The following is a 19,388-nucleotide window of genomic DNA, read 5'->3' as shown; positions in this document are numbered from 1 at the left end:
TAGCAATTAAAAAAAAAAAAAATCCTAACTTTGAGCATATATGAACATGATTTAATAGGTTGTTCAGTACTTTATATTAATAATTTATTGATAAGAGGCAGTCAGACGACCATCCAAGCCGGATCGAGATCGGAATGCAGTTCATGCAGTGAGCCGCTGGCCAGTCCGTGCACTGCATTCCAGTCTTGGTCCGATTTATGAGGCCGTCTGACAGCACCCTATGGATAGGTATCAGGCACCCTCACTGATCAGCTGTTCGCAATGCCAGCTGAGGCTGGGCGTGACCAGTTGCGGAGCTACACAGACCCATCAGCTGTATAGTGGCCGCAACCAAGATCTGCCTATATTTAAATGAATAGTTGTGGATCGCACCCCCACTGATCTCATATTGGTGATCTATCCTATAAAGTACTGCACTAAACCTTTAACGAAAATCTGTCGCCATATGAAAAGTGGCCGTTTATGCTCTGATTTTATTCCTGCTTCTAACCTGAGTATTCGTTGTTTTTTAAAATCCGCGATGTGTTTCCCACTATATGGACCTTTTTATTTAGTGCGTATTCTTCTGGTCTTTACCAGGTTGCGTGGCTCACTGGGTAATCATGCAAATCATCCTATTTTTTTTTTCTCCCCAGGATGCCGTTAAGGTGCTGCTAAAACATTCAGCTGATGTCAACGCTCGCGACAAGAATTGGCAGACCCCTCTACACATAGCCGCCGCGAACAAGGCTGTGTCGTGTGCGGAAGCACTGGTGCCTCTCCTTAGCAATGTCAATGTGTCGGACAGGGCAGGAAGAACAGCATTACACCATGCAGCCTTCAGCGGTCATGTGGAGGTATGGTACCGAAGCTTCTGTCTTTTGTCCTTTGCACAAGTGTCACCTTGTATGCTGTGCTCAGTGCTGATGCTTTAGCCGTACGACTTGGGCTTTAAGCAATTATTTTGTCAGGCTGCTGGGAGGCCGATACCTCAGCGCTGCAATCATATTCCGGCACAGCAATGTTCTTTAGAGACATCTGCTGTCCAATTTTAGAAGCGCTGCTTGAATGTACTCCGTCTATTGAGTTCCCCCCCGCCTTGTCATCTAGGTTTGCAATAAGTGGCAAGTTCCCCATGGTACTGAATTGAATTCAAGAATCCTGCTTTTGTGCCTTCTTTCCAAGGTCTGCATCCTGCCCGGCGTGCGTCGCTAAAGATATTTTAAGCCTATATTTCCTATGAAATTCTAGAAGTAACTCGCATTTAGAGACTTGCTCTTAATTTGTCATAGCCGCTTGCATTTCTAAAGTTTGTGATATTTTGCACATATTATTCAAATTAGCCTCAGTCTTTTCGGTATGACTACTAATGTGTAAACAGGTTTAGGTAGAGATTTGGTTTTGTTTTTGAAATGTGCAAACATGTTTAAAGGAACCCCTGATAAAGTTGTGGAGACCAGTACTTTCCATTTACCTTTTGGAGAGTATAGACAACGTTAACAGAAAATTTAACACTAGGGTCTCCCTCTACCAGTTAAGCCAAACTCTGTCCGCTGTTTTGCTACAGAGTAATAGCTGGTTATCGGGTTTCTGTAGCGGGAGATCACCTTGTGAAAGGCACCGACGAAACGCGCGTCGGGACTGTGACTGTGGTGTGAGGTCAGTACCAGTGACGAGTGAATGTTATCCAAGCATGCGCCAGTGTTATACAACCGCTGAGCATGCTCGTATATTATATTCGAGTCCGTGCGGCTGCATGATTTGTGGCTGTTAAACAGCCTGAGCACGTAAGGATTCCCCAACAAGCAGGCAATCGCCACATGTGTTCAGGCTGACTAACTGCTGCAAATCATGCAGCCGCAGGGACTAGAACATAATATACCAGCACTCCCAGATGCTCGGATAACACCGGAGCGTGCTCGGATAAGACGTTATCCGACCATATTCACTTATCACTAGTCAATACTATTGCAACAACACGCGTATTCTGTAATACAAGATTTATTAAGATGTATATATGTACCACTTCTGGGTGTGTTTACTGTATTGCACTTTGTGGATCGATATTATACTGCTGCCTTTTTCCTCTGACATGAACATAATGTCATCTTCTAGTTTCACCTGGCACTTACACGTATGTACTAATTTTCTTGTGCAGTAGTCCGACACTTTTTTATACCCTTTTGATATTTGCTTACGTATGTGGCATTTTTGCATATGTTTTTTGAGATTTGTGGCATAGTAACTTAAATTGAAATTAACATTTTTTTCATCTTTATTATATCTTTGTATGCTTAGTATTTACATTAAGTGAATGTTATTGAGGTAGGGTCTCTTTACCCACTATACTGACTTTTTTCCTCTCCCGATATGGATGGATGGTTTTTTTTTGTTGTTTTTTTTTTTACCTACAGTTGTGTTTTTCTGCTTTCTTAATTTTTAAATATTTATTTTTAACTAGCTGTACTACCCGGCTTCGCCCAGGTTAATGACTGCTGTTAGAAAAATAGAATGTGTTAACAAAAATTTATTCTGCACACAAAAACCACAAAACAAATAGATAGAAATGTAATTATTAAAAGGCAAAAACTAAGCTAATAGAAGAATTTCACAACATATATTAGCTTTGTTATACTGAGAATGTCTTTGTTGCCTATATTAACCAATCAGAGCTCAGGTTAATTAACTGTAGCATAATAGAAGCTGAGCTGTGATTGGTTGCTATTGGCAGCCTGATAAATCCCCAGCCAACAGGAAGCCCACCCCCTGGCAGTATATATTAGCTCACACATACACATAATAGACAGGTCATGTGACTGACAGCTGCCGGATTCCTATATGGTACATTAGTTGCTCTTGTAGTTTGTCTGCTTATTAATCAGATTTTTATTTTTGAAGGATAATACCAGACTTGTGTGTGTTTTAGGGCGAGTTTCATGTGTCAAGTTGTGTGTGTTGAGTTTTGTGTGGCGACATGCGTGTAGCAACATTTTGTGTGTCGAGTTGCATGTGACAGGTTAGTGTAGCAAGTTGTGCGCAGCAAGATTTGTGCATGGCGAGTTTTGCGCGTGGCGAGTTTTATGTGTGGTGCGTTTTGAGTATGTACAAGTTTTGTGAGAGGCAACTTTTGCATGTGGTGCAACTTTTGTACATGTGGCAATTTTTCTGTGTGCAAGTTTTGCATAAGGTGAGTTTTCCATGAGGTGAGTTTTGCACGTGTGGCGAGTTTTGCGTGAGCCTAGTTTTGCATATGGCGAGTTTTGCATGTAGCGATGTAGCGAGTTTTGCGCGTTGCGAGTTTTGAGTGGTGACTTTTGTGTTTCGACTTTTATGTGTTGAGGTTGGTGTGTGTGTGGTGAAAAGTGTGCTGAGGGTCGTATATGTGTTCAAGCACGTGGTAGTGTGTGGCGCATTTTGTGTTTGTGTTCATATCCCCGTGTGTGGTGAGTATCCCATGTCGGGGCCCCACCTTAGCAACTGTACGGTATATACTCTTTGGCGCCATCGCTCTCATTCTTTAAGTCCTCATTGTTCACATCTGGCAGCTGTCAATTTTCCTCCAACACTTTTCCCTTCACTTTTTCCCCATTATGTAGACAGGGGCAAAATTGTTTGGTGAATTGGAACGCGCGGGATTAAAATTTCACCTCACAACATAGCCTATGACGCTCTCGGGGTCCAGATGTGTGACTGTGCAAAATTTTGTGGCTGTAGCTGCGACGGTGCAGATGCCAAACCCGGACATACACACATACATACATACACACATTCAGCTTTATATATTAGATATACCTGTATGTAATCTCCTGTATATAGTATATACCTGTGTGTCATCTCACCTATATATAGTATATATCTGTGTGTCATCTCCTCCTGTATATAATATATACCTGTATGTCATCTCCTCCTATACATAGCATATACCTGTATGTCATCTTTTCCTGTATATACTATATACCTGTAGGTAATCTGCTCCTGTATATAGTATATACCTGTGTGTCATCTCCTGTATATAGTATATACCTGTATGTCATCTCCTCCTGTATGTAGTATGTACCTGTATGTCATCTCCTCCTGTATATAATATATACCTGTATGTCATCTCCTCCTATACATAGCATATACCTGTATGTCATCTCCTCCTGTATATACTATATACCTGTAGGTAATCTGCTCCTGTATATAGTATATACCTGTGTGTCATCTCCTGTATATAGTATATACCTGTATGTCATCTCCTGTATATACTATATACCTGTAGGTAATCTGCTCCTGTATATAGTATATACCTGTGTGTCATCTCCTGTATATAGTATATACCTGTATGTCATCTCCTCCTGTATGTAGTATGTACCTGTATGTCATCTCCTCCTGTATATAATATATACCTGTATGTCATCTCCTCCTATACATAGCATATACCTGTATGTCATCTCCTCCTGTATATACTATATACCTGTAGGTAATCTGCTCCTGTATATAGTATATACCTGTGTCATCTCCTGTATATAGTATATACCTGTATGTCATCTCCTGTATGTAGTATGTACCTGTATGTCATCTCCTCCTCTATATAGTATATACCTGTGTGTCATCTCTCCTGTATATAGTATATATCTGTGTCATCTCCTCCTGTATATAGTATATACCTGTGTGTCATCTACCCTGTAAATAGTATATACCTGTGTGTCATCTCCTCCTGTATATAGTATATATCTGTATGTCATCTCCTGTATTAGCCCTCGTTCACACGTTATTTGGTCAGTATTTTTACCTCAGTATTTGTAAGCTAAAATGGCAGCCTGATAAATCCCCAGCCAACAGTAAGCCCACCCCCTGGCAGTATATATTAGCTCACACATACACATAATAGAAAGGTCATGTGACTGACAGCTGCCGGATTCCTATATGGTACATTTGTTGCTCTTGTAGTTTGTCAGCTTATTAATCAGATTTTTATTTTTGAAGGATAATACCAGACTTGTGTGTGTTTTAGGGCGAGTTTCGTGTGTCAAGTTCTGTGTGTTGAGTTGCGTGTGGCGACATGCATGTAGCGACTTTTGTGAGATGAGTTTTGTGTGGCGACATGCGTGTAGCAACTTTTTGTGTGTCGAGTTGCATGTGACAGGTTAGTGTAGCAAGTTGTGTGCAGCAAGTTTTGCGCATGGCGAGTTTTGCGCGTGGCGAGTTTTGCGCGTGGCGAGTTTTATGTGTGGTGCCTTTTGAGTATGTGCAAGTTTTGTGTGAGGCAACTTTTGCATGTGTTGCAACTTTTGTGCATGTGGCAATTTTTCCGCGTGTGCAAGTTTTGCGTGTGGCGAGTTTTCCATGAGGTGAGTTTTGCACGTGTGGCGAGTTTTGCATGTGGAGAGTTTTGCGCGTTGCGAGTTTTGAGCGGCGACTTTTGTGTTTCTACTTTTATGTGGCGAGGTTGGTGTATGTGTGGTGAAATGTGCGCTGAGGGTGGTATATGTGTTCGAGCACGTGGTAGTGTGTGGCGCATTTTGTGTGTGTGTTCATATCCCAGTGGTGATTATCCCATGTTGGAGCCCCACCTTAGCAACTGTACAGTATATACTCTTTGGCGCCATCGCTCTCATTCTTTAAGTCCCCCTTGTTCACATCTGGCAGCTGTTAATTTGCCTCCAACACTTTTCCTTTCATTTTTTCCCCATTATGTAGATAGGGGCAAAATTGTTTGGTGAATTGGAAAGCGCGGGGTTAAAATTTCACCTCACAACATAGCTTTGACGCTCTCGGGGTCCAGACGTGTGACTGTGCAAAATTTTGTGCCTGTAGCTGCGACGCCTCCAACACTTTTCCTTTCACTTTTTCCCCATTATGTAGATAGGGGCAAAATTGTTTGGTGAATTGGAACGCGCGGGATTAAAATTTCACCTCACAACATAGCCTATGACGCTCTTGGGGTCCAGACGTGTGACTGTGCAAAATTTTGTGGCTGTAGCTGCGACGGTGCAGATGCCAATCCCGGACATACACACATACATACATACACACATTCAGCTTTATATATTAGATATACCTGTATGTAATCTCCTGTATATAGTATATACCTGTGTGTCATCTCACCTATATATAGTATATATCTGTGTGTCATCTCCTCCTGTATATAATATATACCTGTATGTCATCTCCTCCTATACATAGCATATACCTGTATGTCATCTCCTCCTGTATATACTATATACCTGTAGGTAATCTGCTCCTGTATATAGTATATACCTGTGTGTCATCTCCTGTATATAGTATATACCTGTATGTCATCTCCTCCTGTATGTAGTATGTACCTGTATGTCATCTCCTCCTCTATATAGTATATACCTGTGTGTCATCTCTCCTGTATATAGTATATATCTGTGTCATCTCCTCCTGTATATAGTATATACCTGTGTGTCATCTCCCCTGTAAATAGTATACCTGTGTGTCATCTCCTCCTGTATATAGTATATATCTGTATGTCATCTCCTCCTGTATTAGCCCTCGTTCACACGTTATTTGGTCAGTATTTTTACCTCAGTATTTGTAAGCTAAAATGGCAGCCTGATAAATCCCCAGCCAACAGTAAGCCCACCCCCTGGCAGTATATATTAGCTCACACATACACATAATAGACTGGTCATGTGACTGACAGCCGCCGGATTCCTATATGGTACATTTGTTGCTCTTGTAGTTTGTCAGCTTATTAATCAGATTTTTATTTTTGAAGGATAATACTAGACTTGTGTGTGTTTTAGGGCGAGTTTCGTGTGTCAAGTTGTGTGTGTTGAGTTGCGTGTGGCGACATGCATGTAGCGACTTTTGTGAGATGAGTTTTGTGTGGCGACATGCGTGTAGCAACTTTTTGTGTGTCGAGTTGCATGTGACAGGTTAGTGTAGCAAGTTGTGCGCAGCAAGTTTTGCGCATGGCGAGTTTTGTGCATGGCGAGTTTTATGTGTGGTGCCTTTTGAGTATGTGCAAGTTTTGTGTGAGGCAACTTTTGCATGTGTTGCAACTTTTGTGCATGTGGCAATTTTTCCGCGTGTGCACGTTTTGCGTGTGGCGAGTTTTCCATGAGGTGAGTTTTGCACGTGTGGCGAGTTTTGCATGTGGAGAGTTTTGCGCGTTGCGAGTTTTGAGCGGCGACTTTTGTGTTTCTACTTTTATGTGGCGAGGTTGGTGTATGTGTGGTGAAATGTGCGCTGAGGGTGGTATATGTGTTCGAGCACGTGGTAGTGTGTGGCGCATTTTGTGTGTGTGTTCATATCCCCGTGGTGGTGTGGTGATTATCCCATGTCGGGGCCCCACCTTAGCAACTGTACAGTATATACTCTTTGACGCCATCGCTCTCATTCTTTAAGTTCCCCTTGTTCACATCTGGCAGCTGTTAATTTGCCTCCAACACTTTTCCTTTCATTTTTTCCCCCATTATATAGATAGGGGCAAAATTGTTTGGTGAATTGGAAAGTGCGGGGTTAAAATTTCACCTCACAACATAGCTGTGACGCTTTCAGGGTCCAGACGTGTGACTGTGCAAAATTTTGTGCCTGTAGCTGCGACGCCTCCAACACTTTTCCTTTCACTTTTTCCCCATTATGTAGATAGGGGCAAAATTGTTTGGTGAATTGGAAAGCGCGGGGTTAAAATTTCACCTCACAACATAGCCTATGACGCTCTCGGGGTCCAGACGTGTGACTGTGCAAAATTTTGTGGCTGTAGCTGCGACGGTTCAGATGCCAATCCCGGACATACACACATACATACATACACACATTCAGCTTTATATATTAGACTAGCTGTACTACCCGGCTTCGCCCGGGTTAATGACTGCTGTTAGCAAAATAGAATGTGTTAACAAAAATTTATTCTGCACACAAAAACCACAAAACAAATAGATAGAAATGTAATTATTAAAAGGCAAAAACTAAGCAAATAGAAGCATTTCACAACATATATTAGCTTTGTTATACTGAGAATGTCTTTGTTGCCTATATTAACCAATCAGAGCTCAGGTTAATTAACTGTAGCAAAATAGAAGCTGAGCTGTGATTGGTTGCTATTGGCAGCCTGATAAATCCCCAGCCAACAGGAAGCCCTCCCCCCTGGCAGTATATATTAGCTCACACATACACATAATAGACAGGTCATGTGACTGACAGCTGCCGTATTTCCTATATGGTACATTTGTTGCTCTTGTAGTTTGCTTATTAATCAGATTTTTATTTTTGAAGGACAATACCAGACTTGTGTGTGTTTTAGGGCGAGTTTTATGTGTCAAGTTGTGTGTGTTGAGTTGCGTGTGGCGACATGCATGTAGCGACTTTTGTGAGATGAGTTTTGTGTGGCGACATGCGTGTAGCAACATTTTGTGTGTTGAGTTGCATGTGACAGGTTAGTGTAGCAAGTTGTGTGCAGCAAGATTTGTGCATGGCGAGTTTTGCGCGTGGCGAGTTTTATGTGTGGTGCATTTTGAGTATGTGCAAGTTTTGTGTGAGGCAACTTTTGCATGTGGTGCAACTTTTGTACATGTGGCAATTTTTCTGTGTGTGCAAGTTTTGCATGAGGTGAGTTTTCCATGAGGTGAGTTTTGCACGTGTGGCGAGTTTTGCGTGAGCCTAGTTTTGCATATGGCGAGTTTTGCATGTAGCGAGTTTTGAGTGGTGACTTTTGTGTTTCGACTTTTATGTGGCGAGGTTGGTGTGTGTGTGTGGTGAAATGTGTGCTGAGGGTGGTATATGTGTTCAAGCACGTGGTAGTGTGTGGCGCATTTTGTGTTTGTGTTCATATCCCCGTGTGTGGTGAGTATCCCATGTCGGGGCCCCACCTTAGCAACTGTACGGTATATACTCTTTGTCGCCATCGCTCTCATTCTTTAAGTCCTCATTGTTCACATCTGGCAGCTGTCAATTTTCCTCCAACACTTTTCCCTTCACTTTTTCCCCATTATGTAGATAGGAGCAAAATTGTTTGGTGAATTGGAACGCGCGGGGTTAAAATTTCACCTCACAACATAGCCTATGACGCTCTCGGGGTCCAGACGTGTGACTGTGCAAAATTTTGTGGCTGTAGCTGCGACGGTACAGATGCCAATCCCGGACATACACACATACATACATACACACATTCAGCTTTATATATTAGATATACCTGTATGTAATCTCCTGTATATAGTATATACCTGTGTGTCATCTCACCTATATATAGTATATATCTGTGTGTCATCTCCTGTATATAGTATATACCTGTATGTCATCTCCTCCTATACATAGCATATACCTGTGTCATCTCCTCCTGTATATACTATATACCTGTAGGTAATCTGCTCCTGTATATAGTATATACCTGTGTGTCATCTCCTCCTGTATATAGTATATACCTGTATGTCATCTCCTCCTGTATGTAGTATGTACCTGTATGTCATCTCCTCCTCTATATAGTATATACCTGTGTGTCATCTCTCCTGTATATAGTATATATCTGTGTGTCATCTCCTCCTGTATATAGTATATACCTGTGTGTCATCTCCCCTGTAAATAGTATATACCTGTGTGTCATCTCCTGTATATAGTATATAGCTGTATGCCATCTCCTCCTGTATTAGCCCTCGTTCACACGTTATTTGGTCAGTATTTTTACCTCAGTATTTGTAAGCTAAAATGGCAGCCTGATAAATCCCCAGCCAACAGTAAGCCCACCCCCTGGCAGTATATATTAGCTCACACATACACATAATAGACTGGTCATGTGACTGACAGCTGCCGGATTCCTATATGGTACATTTGTTGCTCTTGTAGTTTGTCTGCTTATTAATCAGATTTTTATTTTTGAAGGATACCAGACTTGTGTGTGTTTTAGGGCGAGTTTCGTGTGTCAAGTTGTGTGTGTTGAGTTGCGTGTGGCGACATGCATGTAGGGACTTTTGTGAGATGAGTTTTGTGTGGCGACATGCGTGTAGCAACTTTTTGTGTGTCGAGTTGCATGTGACAGGTTAGTGTAGCAAGTTGTGTGCAGCAAGTTTTGCGCATGGCGAGTTTTGCGCGTGGCGAGTTTTATGTGTGGTGCCTTTTGAGTATGTGCAAGTTTTGTGTGAGGCAACTTTTGCATGTGTTGCAACTTTTGTGCATGTGGCAATTTTTCTGCGTGTGGCAATTTTTCTGCGTGTGCAAGTTTTGCGTGTGGCGAGTTTTGCACGTGTGGCGAGTTTTGCATGTGGAGAGTTTTGCGCGTGGCGAGTTTTGAGCGGCGACTTTTGTGTTTCTACTTTTATGTGGCGAGGTTGGTGTATGTGTGGTGAAATGTGCACTGAGGGTGGTATATGTGTTCGAGCACGTGGTAGTGTGTGGCGCATTTTGTGTGTGTGTTCATATCCCCGTGGTGGTGTGATTATCCCATGTTGGGGCCCCACCTTAGCAACTGTACAGTATATACTCTTTGGTGCCATCGCTGTCATTCTTTAAGTCCCCCTTGTTCACATCTGGCAGCTGTTAATTTGCCTCCAACACTTTTCCTTTCATTTTTTCCCCATTATGTAGATAGGGGCAAAATTGTTTGGTGACTTGGAAAGCGCGGGGTTAAAATTTCACCTCACAATATAGCTTTGACGCTCTCAGGGTCCAGACGTGTGACTGTGCAAAATTTTGTGCCTGTAGCTGCGACGCCTCCAACACTTTTCCTTTCACTTTTTCCCCATTATGTAGATAGGGGCAAAATTGTTTGGTGAATTGGAAAGCGCGGGGTTAAAATTTCACCTCACAACATAGCCTATGACGCTCTCGGGGTCCAGACGTGTGACTGTGCAAAATTTTGTGGCTGTAGCTGCTACGGTTCAGATGCCAATCCCGGACATACATACATACATACATACATACATACACACACACACACATTCAGCTTTATATATTAGATAAACTTATTATTGCCTTTGATAATCTTCAGGTCATGCCTCTTATTTCTAGGTTTCATAGCTTTGTCTGGACATGTCCATATATTATGATTATTTTGTTTATTAAATTAATCTTATCACTACTAGTGTTACCCATTTTTTTCTGATGCACTGGGCACTTATTCTGCAGACATTCACTTCACTGAGATCATTTGCTTTAGTTAACAAATTACTAAACAATGTGTCAGCTTTTCATAATGTTTTTCTCGTCCTGATCAGCCTTTCTGTGTTGCAGATGGTCAGTTTACTTTTATCACGAGGTGCCAATATTAACGCATTTGACAAGAAAGACAGGCGGGCCATACATTGGGCGGCCTATATGGGTATGTTTATTATCTGCTGGGTAATTAAATCTGATCACACTTGACAAACAGCCGAAAATCCAACACTTTTGGAAATGTACGCCACTCTGTCGCAGTATATCGCAGGTTGCAACGCAACATTATAGGAGATCATTACGTCTAGTGTTGCTTTGTGTCACATATCGCCAGGTAGTCCTAACCTAGCTCACCTGTTGCAGGTAGCCCTAGCCTAGCTCACGTGTTGCAGTTAGCCCTAGCCTAGCTCACGTGTTGCAGTTAGCCCTAGCCTAGCTCACGTGTTGCAGGTAGCCCTAGCCTAGCTCACGTGTTGCAGGTAGCCCTAGCCTAGCTCACGTGTTGCAGGTAGCCCTAGCCTAGCTCACGTGTTGCAGGTAGCCCTAGCCTAGCTCACGTGTTGCAGGTAGCCCTAGCCTAGCTCACGTGTTGCAGGTAGCCCTAGCCTAGCTCACGTGTTGCAGGTAGCCCTAGCCTAGCTCACGTGTTGCAGTTAGCCCTAGCCTAGCTCACGTGTTGCAGTTAGCCCTAGCCTAGCTCACGTGTTGCAGGTAGCCCTAGCCTAGCTCACGTGTTGCAGGTAGCCCTAGCCTAGCTCACGTGTTGCAGGTAGCCCTAGCCTAGCTCACGTGTTGCAGGTAGCCCTAGCCTAGCTCACCTGTTGCAGGTAGCCCTAGCCTAGCTTACCTGTTGCAGGTAGCCCTAGCCTAGCTCACCTGTTGCAGGTAGCCCTAGCCTAGCTCACGTGTTGCAGGTAGCCCTAGCCTAGCTCACGTGTTGCAGTTAGCCCTAGCCTAGCTCACGTGTTGCAGTTAGCCCTAGCCTAGCTCACGTGTTGCAGGTAGCCCTAGCCTAGCTCACGTGTTGCAGGTAGCCCTAGCCTAGCTCACGTGTTGCAGGTAGCCCTAGCCTAGCTCACCTGTTGCAGGTAGCCCTAGCCTAGCTCACGTGTTGCAGGTAGCCCTAGCCTAGCTCACGTGTTGCAGTTAGCCCTAGCCTAGCTCACGTGTTGCAGTTAGCCCTAGCCTAGCTCACGTGTTGCAGTTAGCCCTAGCCTAGCTCACGTGTTGCAGGTAGCCCTAGCCTAGCTCACGTGTTGCAGGTAGCCCTAGCCTAGCTCACGTGTTGCAGGTAGCCCTAGCCTAGCTCACGTGTTGCAGGTAGCCCTAGCCTAGCTCACGTGTTGCAGGTAGCCCTAGCCTAGCTCACGTGTTGCAGGTAGCCCTAGCCTAGCTCACGTGCTGCAGGTAGCCCTAGCCTAGCTCACGTGTTGCAGGTAGCCCTAGCCTAGCTCACGTGTTGCAGTTAGCCCTAGCCTAGCTCACGTGTTGCAGTTAGCCCTAGCCTAGCTCACGTGTTGCAGGTAGCCCTAGCCTAGCTCACGTGTTGCAGGTAGCCCTAGCCTAGCTCACGTGTTGCAGGTAGCCCTAGCCTAGCTCACGTGTTGCAGGTAGCCCTAGCCTAGCTCACGTGTTGCAGGTAGCCCTAGCCTAGCTCACCTGTTGCAGGTAGCCCTAGCCTAGCTCACCTGTTGCAGGTAGCCCTAGCCTAGCTCACCTGTTGCAGGTAGCCCTAGCCTAGCTCACCTGTTGCAGGTAGCCCTAGCCTAGCTCACCTGTTGCAGGTAGCCCTAGCCTAGCTCACCTGTTGCAGGTAGCCCTAGCCTAGCTCACGTGTTGCAGGTAGCCCTAGCCTGAAGCATGATAAGTTTTCCAGTTATTAAACTGCTGCCGGCACATTATGTCCTTCCTAATTAGGATCCTAACAACCCTTTCCTTGCGCCTCTGCATCTTGGCATCCTTTTAGAAATCTCTTTATTCACTGCTCTCCGCACTGAGCCTTCTAATTGGCAAATGTGGGCCAACCTCAGTACCACCTGTGAGCTCCCTCACCTGACTCCATCAATCAAGGGTAGTGTACCAAGCAGGAGCGCAGTCAGTATTTTTACATGTATAGGGTCAGGAAAACATTTTTTTTAAATGTTTACTTTATTTTTTAGACCCCTAAACCTGCAGGGTTCTGTCTGATTACTTATACTATGTTCTGCTGTACTAGAGTATATATTGAGATTGTGGTTTTCCTATGAAGTCCAGCCTGTGGCTGAGCTTTACAGGAGAGCTAAGATGGCAATTATGGGGGGCCTCCAGCAAGTCCCGGCTGCTATGGTTACCCGTCAGGACCCTGCAATCTCATCTGATAAATTTGCTATCTAAGGCTACTTTCACACTAGCGTCGGGCCGAGGTTCCCGACTCTAGCGTTGTCTCCGCCGCACAACGGGGGCAGCGGATGCATTTTTCCAGCGCATCCGCTGCCCCATTGTGAGGTGCGGGGAGGTGGGGGCGGAGTTCCGGCCGCGCATGTGCGGTCGGAAAAAGCGGACCGTCGGCGGCAAAAAAACATTACATGTAGCGTTTTTTGGTCCCGACGGTCCGCCACAACACGGTGCAACCGTCGCACGACGGTTGCGACGTGTGTCAATCCGTCACAGTACGTCGCTTAATGTTAGTCTATGGGGAAAAAACGCATCCTGCAAGCACTTTTACAGGATGCGTTTTTTCGGCAAAACGACGCATTGTGGCAGATTGCAGTTAACGCTAGTGTGAAAGTAGCCTAAGTTGTTAAACTGCTGCGATCAGAGCAAGATCTGGTTGCTGCAGAGGCCGGCTGTAACACGGCCAGTATATGCTTGTTGTGATGCAGGCTCCGCTCCTGAGCATGTTTCAAACAGACCTTGGTGACCAATAACAAAAATGTACGTTAATGCGTGTCCTGTCAGCCGAAAATGACTGTTCAAACCAAGTTCAGGTGCTCTGTTTATCCTTGATGTGCTCGACCACCTCAGTTCACTTTAACACCTAATTCTTTATCCTCCATCACCGCCCTTCTGTAAAGCCAGAGCTGTCTATCTGGCAAGAGGAGGAGGATGGAGCTAGATGGGAAAACCTAAGTGGGAAATTGGACGGAACTGTTTGGCCACACCACGGATGCACTTGACCTCCAGTGCTTGGTTTGGACAGTCATTTTGTGATGACAGACTCCTTTTAGCCTGATCATCTTAAACCATGTATGTATTTTGGCAATCCCATTTAAACCACATAGTTATCACTCATGTCTTCATTTTATTTATTTCTTTTATCCTAGGTCACATTGAAGTTGTCAAATTACTTGTGACTCATGGAGCAGAAGTAATGTGTAAAGACAAGAAATCCTACACACCGCTGCATGCCGCAGCCTCCAGCGGGATGATCAGTGTCGTCAAGTATCTGTTGGACTTAGGAGTGGATGTAAGTTCAAGCTCTTCTTTGAACTCGCCTCTTATTTCCCCAGCCTACAGGCCTGCCAGCCGTCACTTGTCAGGACTTGACAGCATGTCTCCTTTTTTATCCCTAGTTTTTTAGTACTTTTTTTTTCAAATGTAAAGATGGGGAATGTAACATGTAATAATAGAGAAGCAATACTGCAGCAAAAGGATCCTGTTGTGTAATCTCCGCAGCTTGTGTAAAGTATCATGTAGGCTGCAGTGCGGCACTCCTTATTTTTTATTATTGTTATTGTAGCTGGTTGTAGAAAAACAGAAGATGTTTCACACCCTCTCATTTTCTCACCCTAATTAGATGAATGAATCTAATGCTTATGGCAACACCCCTCTCCATGTGGCCTGCTACAACGGGCAAGACGTGGTGGTGAACGAACTCCTAGATTGTGGTGCTAATGTGAACCAAGTAAATGAGCGCGGATTTTCTCCTTTACATTTTGCTGCTGCATCGACCCATGGAGCCCTGTGCCTGGAACTCTTAGTTTGCAATGGTGCAGATGTAAATATTAAGGTGAGAAACATTAAAGTCACATTATGTTTGCTTTTTACATTTATATGTTTGATTGATGGCAAGTGTGAATAGTCCTCTAGACGTAGAAGTCTCGTGGCAGACAAAACTGACAGCTGCTCTTCCTGTGTTATGATGAACGGATACCATTTTTCATTTTGCTCCCTTTTAGGCTGGGCTTACATGGCATCTATGGGTTACATTCACTGTGACCATTTAAAGCCTTTTGCTGAATGGATGACACAAACATCTATACGAGTGTATATGCCAAGTCTGATGAGTTTTGTTAAAACGAGAAAAAAAAATGCTTTTAGTATTCAGCACCAAGTTGTATATTTATTCAAATGCTTATGTCCATAGACTTTCCCAATACTCTTACCAGACATTCTCTGAATATTTGGTGTGAACTCTGCTCTACCGATTCATCCCTGGATCTCATCAATTGCCTGTTGGTAACAGTCAAGTTTTTTTTTTTTTTCTATATGATTCATTAGTCTCTATTTTACCAGAAAGGGCCCAGTTACTTACTCTCTAAGTCACAAACCTACAAGCACCTACATATAAACCACCACCTTTACCTCCTCTTTTACAGTAGTCTCCCAGTTTGCATATAAACACCCAACACTCTCTGCCTAGCCTAAAAAAATACCTTTATAATGCCCCCATACTGCACGGTCCGGTCTAATAGGCGTTGCTGATTTTGCTCAAAAAGCAGTTTCTTAAAATGCAGATACTGATGAATACTAATGCTGGTGGAGGAGGAGAGAGCCGTTGGCTCCTTCTTCCACCATTCAGCACGTGTGACTGAGACAGCAGACATCACTACATCACGTCTGCAGAGCCTCCGCGCACACAGCAAAGAGCAGAGCAGCGCGTCACGGGAACAGGAGCAAGGGGGTGTTTAGTTTTACATGTGTGACCTCACACTGTATATAAGGGGGCTGTGGAGGCTCACACTGTATATTAGGGGGCTGTGGAGGCTCACACTGTATACAAGGAGCTGTGGAGACTCACACTGTATATTAGGGGGCTGTGGAGGCTCACACTGTATACAAGGGGGCTGTGGAGGCTCACACTATATATAAGGGGGCTGTGGAGGCTCACACTGTATCACTACATCACGTCTGCAGAACCTCCGTGCACACAGCAAAGAGCAGAGCAGTGTGTCGGGAACAGGAGCAAGGGGGTGTTTAGTTCTACATGTGTGGGCTCACACTGTATATAAGGGGGCTGTGGAGGCTCACACTGTATATAAGGGGGCTGTGGAGGCTCACACTGTATATAAGGGGGCTCTGGAGGCTCACACTGTATATAAGGGGGCTGTGGAGGTTCACACTGTATATAAGGGGGCTGTGGAGGCTCACACTGTATATAAGGGGGCTCTGGAGGCTCACACTGTATATAAGGGGGCTGTGGAGGTTCACACTGTATATAAGGGGGCTGTGGAGGCTCACACTATATAAGGGGGCTGTGGAGGCTCACACTGTATATAAGGGGGCTGTGGAGGCTCACACTGTATATAAGGGGACGGTGGAGGCTCATATTGTATAAGGGGGCAGTTTTGCTGAAACTGGGAAAAACTCTTTTAATCAATTACATTTTAATGAAAATCTGTTTTCTAAAGGTGGATAGAATAAAGCTGATGAATTGTGTTTTTTTTGTTATTCTCTGGGAAAGTGGTTATGTGGAAACTACAGTTTTCCCTATGGAATTTGGTTTGCACTATACTTAGTTCCAGCTTTGACTCTTAGTCCTTTTACATGTAGCTAATTGTATTTACCAGCAAAACCAAAATTTTTAACATTCTTTCACAGCCATTATATTTGCTAGAGGGAAACTTTAGGCTATGTGCACACTTTGCGGCTGGTTCTCCCGCAGCGGATTTAATAAATCTGCAGGGCAAAACCGCTGCGGTTATCCCTGCAGATTTATCACGGTTTGTTTTGCGGTTTCCGCTGTGGGTTTACTCCTATACTATTGATGCTGCATATGCAGCAATATGCAGCATCAATAGTAATGTTAAAAATAATAAAAATTGGTTATATACTCACCCTCTGATGTCCCGATCTCCTCGGCGCTGCACGCGGCGGTCCGGTTCCAAAAATGCTGTGCCGAGAAGGACCTTCGTGACGTCACGGTCATGTGACCGCGACGTCATCTCAGGCCCTGCTCGCACAGCAACTCAGACCGGACGGCCGCGTGCAGCGCTGAGAGGTGAGTATATCATTATTTTTTATTTTAATTCTTTTTTTTACACACAAATATGGTTCCCAGGGCCTGGAGGGGAGTCTCCTCTCCTCCACCCCGGGAACCATCTGCACATTATCCGCTTACTTCCCGCATCGTGGGCACAGCCCCATGCGGGAAGTTAGCGGATCAATGCATTCCTATGTGTGCAGAATCGCAGCGATTCTGCACAAAGAAGTGACATGCTGCGGGTTGTAAACCGCTGCGTTTCTGCACGGTTTTTCCCGCAGCATGTGCACAGCGGATTGCGGTTTCCATAGGGTTTACATGTAAATGTAAACGCTATGGAAACTGCTGCGGACCCGCAGCATCAAAATCGCCGCGGATCCGCGGTAAAACCTGCAAAGTGTGAACATGGCCTTAAGCAGCTTTTATCTTGTCATGTATAGTTTTCTGGAATATCTTTGTCCTGTTATCAGCTTTAATCGTCTTTCATGTCGGACTCTAGTTGTCTGCTGGGTTTTAGTATTTTGTGTTTTAATATGATGTATTTATTCTACCCTGCAAACCTTACTTTGCACCACTTTGTTTTATTTTTGCCCTATATAAGGATTCTATAATGCAATCCTCTTGTGTCATCCTGGGGTATTTAGCAGCTGCGTTGAGGTATTGTTGGACTATGAACCTGAAATGGAATGGGCTCCGTTGAATGGAGTGTACTCTTGGCTAACGGCGCAGGTTTCAGTCTTAAGTGCTTTTCAGAGGAAGCTGATTAGGCCAAAGTTGACCTAGTTTCTTGACACACTCCATGGCTGACCGACTTGAGCATGCATTTGGAGACTGTTAAGCATACAGCACATCTATTATGGTTGAACAAGCTGCCGTGATAGTCTGGAAACACTTATGAGATTCTCTTGTCATACAACATCAAAAGAGCCGCTCCACATCTGAGGAATCCGTCACTGAACACATTTTCTCTTGGAAAACAAGTCTAAAAGTTTAACGTTTGATCACCACAGAATAACTTGTAAAATGATAAAATGAAGAGAATTTACCATTTAAAAGAACAGATTTGTTTTCTCTGAATAAATTGTTAATGGGATATAAAATGACTGAGCATCAATCACCAAATTTAATAAGGCCATGCGCCTTCAGTAAAATATTGTGAAAGGTGCGTTTATGCTTCGTATAATTGGCTTTATTCACGTTTTAGCCTCTGCCACAAATTCTGACGGGTGGGCTAGCGCTATATAAAAAAAAAAAACTATACAAGTTTGGTACTTTTGCAATCGTACTGGCCTGAAGAATCATGTTTCTACATGTTTCCAGGTCATTTTTACCAAACTATGAACCTCGTAAAAAAAAAAAAAAGCTACAACTTGTCTCACATAAAAAAAAATCCTAATATGTCTGTTGATACGAAAATAAAAGGTATGACTTTTGAAGGAGGAATAGGAAAAAATGGAAAATTGCCCAGTCAGGAAGAGGTTAATCTCATACACATGATGCAAATTATTTCCTCCACGTAAATTGACGGGAGTGTTGCAGGTTTCAGATTTATGCTGTGGATGTAGGTGCGAATTTCACCCTTTGCAACTAGAGGAATGGAAAGTGCGGCCTCCCCTCTTCTTCACAGGCATATCCACAGCTGTAAATGTTGTGGATATCACTGTAGGGGAGATGTTACATGGTAATGTAGGAAAAAAAGGCAGTAACAAGAATATGTAAGTAAAGTTCACTTTTACAATATAACAGCTCAGGGAATGTTTGAGGGAAAGTAGGTATTCCTACCAATAGCACCTGATATTTGCTCTTGTTTTTCAGAGTAAAGATGGGAAGACACCTCTACACATGACGGCTATTCATGGTCGATTTTCCAGGTCACAAACAATAATCCAAAATGGTAATAGTTTTTTTTTTTTATATATATATATATATATATATATATATGTATGTATGTATATATGTATATGTATATATATATATATATATATATATATATATATATATATATATATATATATATATATATATATATATATATATATATATATATATATATATATATTGTTCAAGCCACTTGACCTCTCCATAGACCTAAAATTAGCAAATTCTGGCAGCCTCCATTATGGGGAGCATT

At 43.5% G+C, this 19,388-nt stretch overlaps 1 protein-coding gene across 2 annotated transcripts in view; it reads left to right on the top strand.

The window, feature by feature from the left end:
* ANKRD28 (ankyrin repeat domain 28) overlaps positions 1-19,388 on the top strand; it is a 187,335-nt gene that overhangs the window by 127,948 nt on the left and 39,999 nt on the right. For both annotated transcript variants that reach the window (XM_077268856.1, XM_077268855.1), the window contains exons 5-9: positions 636-836; positions 11,155-11,242; positions 14,379-14,521; positions 14,852-15,064; positions 19,073-19,151. In XM_077268856.1, the coding sequence (XP_077124971.1) occupies positions 636-836; positions 11,155-11,242; positions 14,379-14,521; positions 14,852-15,064; positions 19,073-19,151 (724 nt within the window). The remainder of the gene's footprint in view (positions 1-635; positions 837-11,154; positions 11,243-14,378; positions 14,522-14,851; positions 15,065-19,072; positions 19,152-19,388) is intronic.

This window comes from Ranitomeya variabilis, chromosome 6 (assembly GCF_051348905.1).
Source record: "Ranitomeya variabilis isolate aRanVar5 chromosome 6, aRanVar5.hap1, whole genome shotgun sequence".
NCBI classification, from domain to species: Eukaryota; Metazoa; Chordata; class Amphibia; order Anura; family Dendrobatidae; genus Ranitomeya; species Ranitomeya variabilis.
Note: the sequence above shows the minus strand (reverse complement) of the source record. Positions and strands in the feature narration are given on the sequence as shown.